At 44.4% G+C, this 13,429-nt stretch overlaps 1 protein-coding gene across 2 annotated transcripts in view; it reads left to right on the top strand.

Annotated features, from left to right (window-relative positions):
* Window positions 1-12,895, top strand: part of UBE2V1 (ubiquitin conjugating enzyme E2 V1) — a 31,569-nt gene extending 18,674 nt beyond the window's left edge. The window contains exons 1-4 of one of the 2 annotated variants that reach the window (XM_045885956.3): window positions 280-367; window positions 503-554; window positions 9,734-9,859; window positions 11,081-12,895. In XM_045885956.3, the coding sequence (XP_045741912.1) occupies window positions 552-554; window positions 9,734-9,859; window positions 11,081-11,227 (276 nt within the window). In that variant the 5' untranslated portion in view covers window positions 280-367; window positions 503-551 and the 3' untranslated portion in view covers window positions 11,228-12,895. Of the gene's footprint in view, window positions 1-218; window positions 368-502; window positions 555-9,733; window positions 9,860-11,080 lie in introns of those variants that run through there. The other variant, XM_045885954.3, reaches the window with a different exon arrangement.
* Window positions 12,896-13,429: the final 534 nt, after the last annotated feature.

Here is a 13,429-nt window from a genome sequence, read left to right as displayed (position 1 = left end):
GTGGTCACTTCACCTGAAATAAAACCACGTGGCCCTTCCTTGTGGGCGCGCTGGTCGGTACCGGAAGCTCTGTAAGCAAGTTTGAGGGACGACGACTTTCAGCCATTTTTTGCATGTTAGCATCTTTATTTCCACTTAGTAATAATGAGCAGCCAGATCTAGCCTTACAGGTTCCCCTGGAGTTGCTAGTATCTTGAATTTCTTTCCATTTATTTTAGGAGTAAAAGTCCCTCGCAATTTTCGACTGTTGGAAGAACTGGAAGAAGGCCAGAAAGGAGTAGGAGATGGCACAGTTAGCTGGGGTCTAGAAGATGACGAAGACATGACACTTACAAGATGGACAGGGATGATAATTGGGCCTCCAAGAGTAAGCGTCGAGCTACGGCTATAAATGTCAATGTCTTAAATTCACTGTGCCTCCTTTTAAGAAATATTAGCCTTATCACGGAAAAAACTCACCAATGGTATATTTTCTGAAATGTGGCTATTCTTTTTTGACCAGTTTCAGTTTATGTATTTGAACCTCCTCTGATGCTGTTTAATCCCTCTACATGGTAAGCAAAAACCTGTTTAGACTCATAGTGTGAATTTACATGGCAATGTAGACAGGGAGGTGTGAGGTCCTTGCACCCTCACGTGTACTTTAGAACAAACTCTTGGGCTTATCAAATAATAAGTCTCCAGATACAGCCAATGTTCTGAAGACAGCGTCCAAATGAACTTGGAAAGCCTTCATGGTTGTGGTTTTCATTCACGGTTTCCCGGGTCTACCACGCACCCATATCCTAATTAATCGGGCTGTTCAGCAAAGGCGATTGCCTGTCTGGTTGGCACTGGTCTCTTGCATGCAGCACTGTGAGACCCAGAGGCCTTTGCATAGAAGACAGAAGACAAGGGGGATGAGAAAATTGACCTCTCTTTTAGAGCTTCGTGATCTGTGAGAGTTCCCAGGCTTCATAATGCCAGCTAACTTTTTAGTGTACATAGTAGAACCCCCAAGAAATGTCATTGAATTCTCACAAGAACCTGTTGTTAGGGGCTACTACTGTGTCATCACATCCCATTTTACAGGTGAGGAAACAGACTCAGAGAAGTAAAGTTACTTGCCCAAAGTCACATAGCTGATAATTCCCAAGGGGGTTCTGACTCTAGAACCTGTGCTCCTAACCCTGTGCTACATTATCTCCTTTCTGTTCGGATTTTGAGATTTCATTTGTTCCCATTATAGAATTAGCCAGAGTGTTAAGTAGTAATACGAGGTAGGAGTACAGAAATAGATTCCCATGATGTGACACTTTTTCAGACAATGGGAGATTCTGCCTGAATGTAGCAGGACCTTTCCTGTATGTGCTTGTGCTCGAAGATGATGGTAGCCATGCATTCTTTTCACTGCGTGTGCAGGCTCTACACCAGCTCTGTGGGAAGTAGACAGACATGTGGGATGTGGCCCCGGCTGAAACAAGGTCATGCTCATTAAGTGTTAGGAAAATCTACTGTTCATCTTGGACCATCGTAAACACTCTGGTGAATGACTGGCTTTGCCATTTAACGTTACCTCTTGAGTCATCTTTGATCCCACGGTTTTGTTTTTTGGGTTAAAGAAAAATACTCAATTTGCTGTTTTTATTCATTTCCTTATCTTTTTAAAAAAAATCTCTGAAAACCAGGATTTCTGGATCTACTAAATGCTGGGGAAAACTTGATCTCGAAAGCTTGTTTCTTCGTGGAGATCATTTCTTGCCATCTCTGGAAGTCCACTGTGTGGTGATGGCTTCCTTCACTGCATTTCTTCTCTGCCTAAGAATGGTTCAGGTTTCTTGAGGATGAGAACCATTCTTCCCTCTTCCTAACTCACCAGAGCACCTGGAAATGACTCCGCATGGGGTAGTTGTTCAATAGATTTGTTCATTAGCAGACTGATTTTCAGGTTCTAACAAATTAAGAATGAACCAGTGTACAACATTGCAAATACACTAAATACCACTGAATTGTACATTTCAACAAATGAACAAACAAAATGAACCACCAGATTCCATTGGAAATATTTTGTTCTACCTACAACACCTTGGATTACCCTGGGTTTCATCTTAACTCTTTCCACAGGGGGCTCCCTTTTAATGAGCAGCTACAGTATGCAAGTTGCTTTCCACACGTTCTTTATACATACATGTATATGGTAGCTCTACTGAGATGTAATTCACATATTGTAGAATCCACTTACTGTAGAATACACTTGTGAAGTGTACCGTTCGGTGGTTTTTGTTATATTCAGAATTGTGCAACTGTCACTAATTTCAGAACATTTTCATTACCCCAGAGAGAAACCTCCTTCCCCATTGGCAGTCGCTCCCAATCTGTCCCCCACCCCCCTCCCTCACCTTTGACCACCACTCATTTACTCTGTCCCTATGAATTTGTCTGTTCTGGACATTTCATATAAATGGAATCACACAACATGTGGTCTTTTGTGGTAACTTTTACTGTTTTCAAGGTTCATACATGTTCTAGCACTTACCAGTAGTTCATTCCTTTTCATGGCTGAATAATATTCTGTTGTGTAGGTAGACCATATTTCCTTTATCCATTAACTAGCTGGTAGATATTTGGATTTTTTTCCATTTTTTTGCCTATTATGAATAATGCTGCTATGAATATTTGTGTACAGGTTTTTGTATGGACATATGTTTTCATTTCTCTTAGGTATATACCTAGGAGTTGAACCATCTGGATCATATGGTAACTTTATGTTTAACATTTTAAATAACGGTCAGACTGTTTTCCCAAGCGGCTACACCAGTTTATGTTTCCACTAGCAGTACATGAGGGTTTCTGCTTCTCCACACCCTCACCAATGCTTGTCACTGACTGTTTTTTTTTTACCCCTATAGTTATGCTTGCCCTGGCTCCCCAAGGTTAAAAGCAAAGAAGAAAACTGTCTGCTTCTAGGTGCTTCCTGTGACCAGTCTGCTTTATGACTAACATACAAGGTGTATGCTGGGCCTCTGGAATATCAGCGTAATTATTAAAGTATCTAAATAGAGCACTTGAGTAACTCATCTGCCTATTGTATTTTTGTGACTGTATAACTCAAAATCCTCCATCAAAAGTGATCCAGAAATTCTAGGAATTTACTCAGCTTTTTTAAATGTGCTACCCAAAGGCCTGTATGTACAGTTACTAAATGCAGTGTTTTCAGTAGTAGCAAAATACTGGAAACCACCTCAGAGTCTTCCAGTAGACCATAGTATGTACTGTTTAGCTGTTGAAAAGAAAGAGACAGATATAATATGTGCTGAAATGGAATGATTTCCATGATATTTAAGTGAAAAAAGGTACAAAGCAGTATAGGATATGCTGCCACTGGGGTGGGGAGGAGTGGGGGGGCAGAGGAAGAAGTCATACATATACTTGTGCTTCTTTGTGTTTACAGTACTTTGGGGGGAACATGAAAGAAGTTGGTGACAGTGGTTGCCTTCTTCAAAAGGGATCTAGCTAGCTGGGACCAGGGTGGAAAGGAGACTTATTTTTTTACCATATACCTTTTCTGTACTCTGAGTTGCTTTAATTATATGTGTTAGCTATTTGATTTTTTTTTTTTTTTTTTAAGAAAGCAAGTTCTCCAAACCTAAAAGTAAGTTTCTCATCCAAGTGCCCTTTGCAAAATTCTGGCAAATGTCCAGTTGTCCACAGCATTAGATGTGGATTATTTCTACTCTGACCCCAGAGGCGCTAAGAATAGCCAGGTTACAGAGCATTTTCTCAGCTTCAGTGCTATTGACATCTTGAGCTGGATCAATCTTTGTTGTGGGGCTGTGCTGTGCCTTGTGGGATTAGCAGCATCCCTGGTCTCTGCTCACCAGATACCAGTAGCACCTCCCTCCCCCAGTTGTGACAGCCATTAAGGTCTCCAGATGTTGCCTAATTCCCACCCCACCCTGAGGCGGGTGGGCAGAAATTGCTGTGGTTGAGAAACACTGTGTCTCTGGGGTTGTCCAAGATAATGTTTTTAGGTGCGGGTTAGAGCATGGGTGTGTGTTTATACACGTACTTATCTAAAAATACTGTATGCATGCTTAAGAACAAAACATAATTACAGGAATGTGTGAGGTAAAAGGAAGGGATCCTTCCCCTATTTCATTATACTCCCCACAGAATGAGTGTGTTTCTACCGGCTTTTGCTTTGGGTGCACAAACATAAGTACATATCCTTTTTAATAAAAATGAGACCTTGCTATGCATAATGTTTTGTAACTTCATTTTTTTCACTTAACAGATGGTTAACAGATGGTGGATGTCTTTCCATATCAGTGCATATTGATCTCTTTTTAAACAGCTTTATGTGGCATGTCTGATACATGAATATATCCTCATAAAAATTCTCGAACAATACAGAGTATGTAAAGTAAGAAGTTCACTTTGTTCCCCTTAACTCTGTGTTAGTCAGGAAAAGAGAAACCATGCTATGTATTTCAACAGAGAGAATTTAATATAGGAAGTTGATCAAATTAGTGTTGGCCTGAAAAAGCAGAGAAGGCACACTGTGGGACCACAGAGATAACACTGCAGGAAACAACAGCTTAGCCCTGGGGCTGGGAGGACATGGGGGGGGGCACAGCCATCAGAACCGAGCACCGGGAGGAGTGGTCCCAGGAGGCAGTGACAATGTTGGGGACACTGAAAGACGCTGGAAACCAGAGCAGCTCTCATGGCCTAGATGAGGGGCGCACGCGGGCTGACGTGACAGGAACAGAAAGCGAATGGAAAGGAATAAGTGCTTCCTTTCTCCTGTGTATTTTATATTAGGATTGTGTGGTTAGCTGGACAATTTAGTCTTTCGGTTCTAGAATATTCTAAGTGGCACTAGCATTGACTTGGAGAAATGAATAGTTAATGTTGCCTGAAGACTGGTCTGGTGGCTCACTCAGCAGGATACCCTGACTGGTGGCAAGAGGGAGAGGCTCTGTACAGAGGAAAATTGTGTCTTGTCACCGTCTGGAGGGGTGTGCAGGTGCCCACTTAAGCTCCAAGCCCAACTTCCTCAGCTCTGCTTTTGGATACTGGGGCTGGGACTCTGCAAACTACAGGTTTCCTTTGCCAGCTGGTGCCCTATTAGGTTCCTCCAGTCAGGGACGCAGGAAAGCGCCTGAGAGGCAAGGAGAAGGGACTTGCTTCTGCTTGTTTGCCTGTTCTTTCTGTGCCACTCTGGTAATGGCCCTTCATCCCAGCATCAGCAGTGGGCACCAGCCTCCAGCTCTTGGGGGCACTCCCAGAGCCGGCCTGTGGCACCCCTCCTCAGAGATCTGAGTTCAACTCTAGAGACCTCTGGCCCTGAGCCTCTAGGTCTGAAAAACTGGCTTATTCCCTTGGTTCCCCCAGCCTTAAGGGGTGCCACCTGTTTTCTGCAGGTTATCCCTGTGTTAGCTCAGGTTCCCTTTTTGTGTTTTCAGTCCAGTGACACCTGTTTAACCAATTCCCTATGTTAAATTCTCTGTTAAAATGCCTAGTGTTCTGTCTTGTTTCCTGGCTTATCCCTAACTGCCATATCCCTGCTCTCCAGATGAACTGTGAGCAGCATCCGGTCCATCTCCTTCCACACCTCTTCCTGTGCATTTTCCTCCCTGTCTTCATCCAGAGCCATATAGACTTTCTCACTTTTTGAAGGGCCCACACCTTGTTCTCACACAGCACATGCCCACCTTGGACAGCGCACATAAGTTAAGTACGCCTGCGCAAGATTTCACTTGAGTAGCGGTCATCTGGTTGACCTGAGTCACCTTTTTATATACTGACAGTTGTGATTTTCTCGTTTTTGCAACCAGTACCTTTTCCTGTTCTCATATCTCCTACATTTTAAAGATACATTTATTTCACAATACTTTGAGACTTATAGAAAAAGTGGAAGGGTAGTATGGAAAGTTCCATGTGTACCCCTCCCCCAGTTTCCCCTGTTGTTAGCATCTTATATTGGGATAGTACATTTGTCACCACCAGTGGCCCCATATTGATGCATTACTATTAACTAAAGTCCGTATCTTATTCAGGTGTTCTTAGCTTTTACCTCGTGTGTATTTTCGATTCCAGAATCCTATCCGAGATACTACATTATATTTTTATTGTCATATCCTGGGCTTCTCATGGCTGTGACAATTTCAGGTTTTTCTTGGTTTTGTTGCCCTTGACAATTTTGAGGCATACTGGTTAGGTACTTTGTAGAATGTCTGTATTGGAATTTATCTGACGTTTTTCATCATGATTCGGCTGGGATTCTCATATATATATTTTAGGCCCAGGAAAAGTTTGTCATCTTTAGGCTGCAGGCTTGTAGTGTCTAGTGGATGAAACAACGTGTGTGCACATTAATGTAGCCTCAGTTGGAGGGGGGTGTCTGTCTGCTTTTATAGGTTGTACATATTCTGCAACTGGCTGGCTGTACCAAGACCCATGTCTTGGCAGTCTTTCCATGTATGTGTCTGGGCCTCAGCCTTTGAAAAGGCTACAAAGTATCCAATTTTAGGAATATGCCATATTTGTTCAGTCAGTCCCTTGCAGGTGGACATTTAGATTGTTTATAGTTATTTTTGCTATTGCAGATGATGCTTCACTTTTTTTTTAATGCTTCACATTTTTGTGCATGTCTGCCTGTAGGAAGTTCCTAGAAATAGTCTTGCTGGTTTAAGCATGCCTGTTTCACATTTTGATAGGTGCTGCCAAATTGCCCCATGAAGCTCAAGCTTCATAAGTACAAGTCTGCCTGTAGGAAGGCAGGATAATGAATCTTGAGAAGTGTTCCTCATAGACAGAATGCTCTAGCAGTTCTTCTTCAGGCATAATTCCTTTCTTCGGTGAAACCTTTTTACAAAGCAGGTCTTGGAACACTAGTAAACAAAACAAAAGAAGAAAACCAGAACCCTGTTTTCTACAGAAGTCTTGCTTTGTACTTTTTAATGATCCTTCAGGTGTCTTTATGTTCACTTGACTTGAGGCATTTTTTACTGTGTTCCAGTGAAGTTGCCAGTTGAACATCAATGGTCAGAAATTTGGTATTTTTTGCCTTCTAAGAAGTTAGTCATAGAATGCACATTTTTAAATTAGACTTGATAGTGTCGAAAGTGATAAGATTTAAAATATGTAATCAGAATCCTGTTACCAAGCTGCTCACCTTCTTAGCCATTTTGATGCTGTTGTTAATAGAATGATTAGTGAAATTTTTTCGAGACTGATAAACCACAGAGCATACTGGCAGGTGAATACACTGGTGCATCAGAACCTCCAAAATGTGATACCGAATATTTTTTAAAAGACTTACTGATTTTGATACTTACCACAAGCCCATGTCCCCAGGGACTATTTTATATAAGAAATTCTATCTGGGGGCGCCTGGGTGGCTCAGTTGGTTAAGCGACTGCCTTCGGCTCAGGTCATGATCCTGGAGTCCCTGGATCGAGTCCCGCATCGGGCTCCCTGCTCGGCAGGGAGTCTGCTTCTTCCTCTGACCCTCCCGACCCTCCCCCCTCTCATGTGCTCTCTCTCTCAGTCTCTCTCTCTCAAATAAATAAATAAAATCTTAAAAAAAAAAAAAAAGAAATTCTATCTGAATTGTGTGACAAAACCATTGAGTATGAATGTAGGACAGACATCCAGAGATGAACTTGGGATCCATGCAGTCAACAGATACTGCCGAGTGCATAGTTGCTGATGGAGACTGTGCTAGGTGCTGAATATAGACCTTTTATCATATTTTCCATAAATCCCTGTTTGCTTCCTTCTTGTCGTGTTGACGCAGTGAATTTTTGTCTTCTGAGGGAGCACCTTAGTTGCAGCAAGCTATTCATTTTATAAACTTGCAAAGAGCAATATTCGAGTCAAGGAACATTTGAGTACCAGTTCTGTTGAGACCCCCACCCTCCTTGTTCTTAGTTTATCAAGGGAGGTCTGACAGAAGACTTCAGATGGGATCAGGAGGACTTCTGAGAAGAAGGTGCCCTTGAGCCAAAGAGCTGCAGGATGGACACAGAACAGCAACTGGTGTTGGGGCCCCAAGGTAGAGAGAAGTTGGGGCTAGATGGAGAGGAAGAAGAAGAAACAAGAGGAAGGCGGGGGTGCGCAGGGTCCGATCCAAGAACATGGACTTCCTTCTCGGGTCACTAGCTGCCATTGGAGGGGTTAAGTTCTTGGTTTTGAAAGATCAGCCAGGCTGCTGTATGGAGAATAGATTGTAGGGGGAGCAAGAAAGAGCAGAGACGTGGGGTGATTGAGACGAGGGGCATGGTAGAGGGAAGTGGGTGGGTGTGGGATCTCTCTTGGAGGTGGAAGCTAAAATCTTTTGATTAGAAGGTAGGGGGTAAGAGAAAAGGGAATTGTGGCTGGCTGCTAGGTTTTGCTTTAACTAACTGCTAGGTGGTGGTGCCATTTATAAAGGAAGAAGAGAGGAAGAGCAGGTTGAGGGTGGGTGGAAATCCAGAACTGAGTTTAGGTTTGTCACAGTTTGGAGTACCTGTTAAGTGGATGTGAAAGGTTTCTATGGGTGTATTATGAATGCCTTCTGAATCTTAAAATATGTTCCAGTGTTTTTCTTAGGGCTAGACCACTGTTCAGACGGAATGTTTTCAAGGATTGAAATCACATCTTCTGTAATTGATTCCCCCCAAAGACAGCTAGATGTCGCTGTTTACACAGGAGCCGTTTCTTGTGCAGGTGGCACTGAGGAAGGCGGGAGCACTGGTGCCCTGGACGGGGACCCATTGGAGGGTGGGTTGCCCTGCCTTCGAGGGGGCCAACCTAATGGGGACACGTCACCTTTCAGGGTGGTCTTTAGACATGTAAATGATAACATTGCCACTTCATGGAGGACAGAAAGCTGTGGACTAACCTGTGTGATGACTGAACTGGGTGAAGTTTGAGCAGGTGATGTTTGAGCTGGGTCTTGATGGATGTGCAGTAGTTCGGGGGGGCGGCAGGGCGCTCTAGGCAGATGGAACAGCCTGCTACCGGCAGCACATTTTGCTGCTCATCGGGTGGAAGTTACAGGGAAGAGTTCATTGCCGTGGGGGATTGGACTTTCCAGTTTTTTCTACAGAGCCGCGGTTGGCATTTGAAGGACAGTCTTTTCCTCTGCGGGCCTGGTATCCGTGGCTGCCCGCCTCACCCACTACATGCCTGTAATCTCTCAGGTCGATGTAAAGCCTGCAGGGAGAGATGGTGCGGCACACAGCCCCAGAGTAAGGAGGTAGTGGGAAAGCGGCTCTCGTATCTGCACCCACACCCCCTAACTTGTGTTTCATTTTGAAGTTCTTCTAAAGAGCCGCCTGTTCTGTGCTTTGCACGTGGTGGTAGTGAATGCATTGGCTGGTGACCCTGGTGTGAGTATACGTTTAGTGTGGCTTCCCAGAGTAAAGAATGCCTCTTACACAGCATTGCCCAGAGCACGGGACGGGTCTGCAAAGTAGAGAAATTAGTGTACAAACAAGTCCATCTGGTTGGACTTAAATAGCACTAACTTGAAATTTCAGTGATACTGTTGTAAATTTTCTTTGTATTCTCCGAGGTAAGAGTTCGTAGACACTAGTGTGGGGACTAGTTACTACTGACTTCACGGGTAACAGGTAGACAGCCTCTGTGTAGAGGAAGCACGTGCACCAGTTCTGCAGGCAGGAATAAATGGGGTTTCAAAAGATCTGCCTTTTTGAATTCATAGTTTGTAATTGCCTCACGTCTCTGTACCTTTTTTTTCCAGACAATTTATGAAAACCGAATATACAGCCTTAAAATAGAATGTGGACCTAAATACCCAGAAGCACCCCCCTTTGTAAGATTTGTAACAAAAATTAATATGAATGGAGTTAATAGTTCTAATGGAGTGGTAAGTTGTTTTTCCTGCCCATACTTGTTCCTTTGGGTTGAGAAATGCTTTGTACTTAAACATCAGGGGCGCTGTGGCCCTAAGTCCATATATTTCTTGGTGGTTTGATGCTGAAATATACTGCAGTATGAACATACGCAGACTCGGGGTGAGGGCCCGTTCCTTAGCTATATTTAAATCATCGTTCGTGCCACACTCACTCCAGGCCAACACCGTGCGGCTCTCTTGAGAGAGGAGCTCATTCTGTCTTCATGATGCACCCTCATGAGGTAGAGATGAGGAGCCTGCGGGTGCAAAGTCCTGTCCAGGGTCATACTCCTACTTCCCGAGCCTTACTTACGATACATGCTATTTTTCCTCCTTTAATGGCCTTGCTTTTTAAATTTATTTTTATTACCATAAATGGAAAACCAGTCTCACTTGACGTAAGAAGGCAGTAGTGGCACTAGTAAATACTACAGAATCGAAGAGATGCTAATAAATTCTTCCTCCAGAGGTTTCTTGCCAAAGGCGTTGAGCCTTTGAGACCTGCTCTCTTGTTCAAAGGGGAGATCAGCGAGCGTTGAAGGGTTTTACACGTTAAGCATCATGTGAGCTAAGCCTTTGTTTTGAGATATTCAGAAGACTTGAAAGAAAAGCAAAAAAGAGATGAGCCTCGTTGCTGTGTGTTCAGTGTTTCATGTTGCATCTGAGTTCCACCAAAAGTCCTGAACCCAGAACTCGACCCACACTTTGGGAGATTTCTTTTGGGAATTGCTGCACAAACTTGAGAGTGTGACTCGGAGGCAGGTCCTTGTCACGAGAGCGTGGATCTGGGCCACCGCTCGCCTTTGCTCCTTACTGCCCTGTGCGCCATTAGCATCCACCACCTGGGTGTGGCGTTGAGAAAGGACCCTGAGCCATAGCAGCCTGTCCAGGAGAGCAGGTCACTGTTCTAGAGCCAGCTGGACTCTTGCCAAGTGTCAGGGCCGTTTCTCTAAGGGTGGCTTTACTTATCCATAGTTTCCTTCTCCCAAATGGTGAGGGTTTGGGACACAAACCAGGAAACACAGACTGACCGGAGGGAGGGATCACGCAGGTACTTTCTGCATGTCAGATACCATTGTGTGATGGGCATGTTCAACCAGAAAAATGCATTTTACTCCTATCTGCAGCTTTACTCCAGCACATAGCAGTGCATTTGTTTGAGAGCCTGACAGTTTTTTGTTTGCCTTTTCGTAGGTGGACCCAAGAGCCATATCAGTGCTAGCAAAATGGCAGAATTCATATAGCATCAAAGTTGTCCTGCAAGAGCTCCGGCGCCTAATGATGTCTAAAGAAAACATGAAACTCCCTCAGCCGCCTGAAGGACAGTGTTACAGCAATTAATCAAAAAGAGAAACCACAGGCCCTTCCCCCTCCCCCCCATTCGATTTAAGCAGTCATTTTCCACAGTAGTACATTTTCTAGATACGTCTTGTAGACCTCAAAGTACTGGAAAGGAAGCTCCCATTCAAAGGCAATTTATCTTAAGATACTGTAAACGATACTAATTTTTTTGTCCATTTGAAATATATAAGTTGTGCTATAACAAATCATCCTGTCAAGTGTAACCACTGTCCACATAGTTGAACTTCTGGGATCAGGAAAGTATATTTAAATTGATTCCCATCATAACCGGTGGGGCACATCTAACTCAACTGTGAAAAGACACATCACACAATCACCTTGCTGCTGATTACATGGCCTGGGGTCTCTGCCTTCTCCCCTTCTCCTCCCCCTGCCTCCCTGCCCCCTCCCCTCCTTCCCTCCCTCCCTCCCTCCATCCCTGCAACAGCCCTCCAGCTTGGGGCGGCTTGCTAGAGTAGGTGTGAAGGTTTCAGGTCGCAGCCTGTGGGACTACTGCTGGGTGTGCGGGGGTGCTCCAGCTGCACCCCTGGTTTCTTTTTTTTAAGTCTTAAATGATGCCCTCCCCCCTCTAAGCCATCCTCCTTTCTCCACTTCCCATGACCACCCTTGGCCGAAGCATAGATTGTAACCCCCTCCGCTCCCCTCTGAAATTGGCCTTTGGTGAGGAATTCAGGGCTTTCCCATATCTTCTCTCCCACCTTAATCGAGGGGTGCTGCTTTTTCCTTCCTCCTCCTCAAGACCCTTTTTGCACCATTACCACCCAACACTGTCCACGACACTTCCTTGCTTTGGCCGGAAGCCATCAGGTAAGGTTGGAAAGAGCCTCTGACTTCCCTCATTTGGTTTTGGAACCACATTCACTCACTCTCCACCAGCCTGGGAATGCATAGTGGGTCCTCAGCCCTGCCACCTTCTGCTGTCATCGTCAGCTGATGCGGTGTTTTAGCTCAGGTCTTGATAAAGTGGAAAGAACAGGCACCAGGGGTACTCAGACCTGCCGGCTCTCAGAGTGCCTGGTGGTTAAACTTGGAGAAAGGCCACAGAAGACACCTGTAAGCACACACGATCCCTCTGAATGAATTGTCTTCTTTTCCTGTAATTGCTTTGGCTTTTAAAGATTGGAGTTTTAAACAGGGTTCTCACGTGGTCACCTTACAGTCCATTTGGGTCTGGTTTGGAATCTGCCGACTGGAACGAGAAAGAACCTTGGGTTCGGTGCATACCTCGGCTTGGGTGCTGCTGCTTCCCTCGGTCCTCCGCAGGGTCGGGAGCGAACTCGGTGTGCACAGCAGATCCCCGGAACTGGCGGGCTTGACCTCCTGGCAGGTTGCTGCGTCTGTCCACTCTTCTGTTCAGGACCACTAAATGCTGGGGTGCGGATGCATACCGAGACGAAAGCGACTCATTGTGTTCTGGAGCTTTTTTTCTTTAATTTGGTGTTTGCGTAAAACCACCTTTGAAGCAGCAGCTGTCAAGTCTGAAAAGCAGTCGATGTTCCCATTAGTCTCTTCCTGGGTTCTAAGCTCTTAGTTCTGAGGATGTAACATCCTGTAAGTAAGGTTGAACGTAACAGTGTTCCATAAGCAGCCTTTTTATTGTCAGACCGTGGCCTGATTTTAACATAATAAAAAAAAAGTGTGCGCTAATATTGAAGAAGCTGTGCCCTTCTTCCTCTTGGCATGTAATTTAGGAACAGACTTGGATGTTTTCGATGCCTTGGGATTCAAACTGATGTCCTAAATCAGGGGTCGGCAAACCTCTTTCCTCCAAGGGCCTAAGTAAGTGAATACTCGGGCTTTGTGAGCCAAGAGGCAAAATCAAAGGTACTATGTAAATATTTATATAGTGAGAGAAGATTGTTTATTGATGCAATTCAAAATCTAGTAACTGAGTATAGTTCTTTTCTAATGTTACAGGTCAACTAATGAGAGAAATGGAATTCTTTTTTTCAGAGGATAACATTTTGCTTACTGGAATTTAAAGTTAGTATTCCTGATTTATCAAATCTGTTGTATGATTTATCAGATCCATTGTGTGATACATCAAGTCCGTTGTAAATGTTCATCTGTAGAAGTCATGCTTCATCAAACAGGCAGTGGGCCAGATTTGGCCCATGGACCACAGTTTGCCAACCCCTGTCTGACAAGGTTATGGTGAAAAGGGCGGGGGCGGGGGAGTCT

Source organism: Mirounga angustirostris, unplaced genomic scaffold, assembly GCF_029215605.1.
Source record: "Mirounga angustirostris isolate CCGP_5_RB_7025 unplaced genomic scaffold, mMirAng1.0.hap1 SCAF_10, whole genome shotgun sequence".
NCBI lineage: Eukaryota > Metazoa > Chordata > Mammalia > Carnivora > Phocidae > Mirounga > Mirounga angustirostris.
The sequence above is the reverse complement of the archived record's forward strand: the minus strand, read 5'-3'. Positions and strand labels throughout refer to the sequence as shown.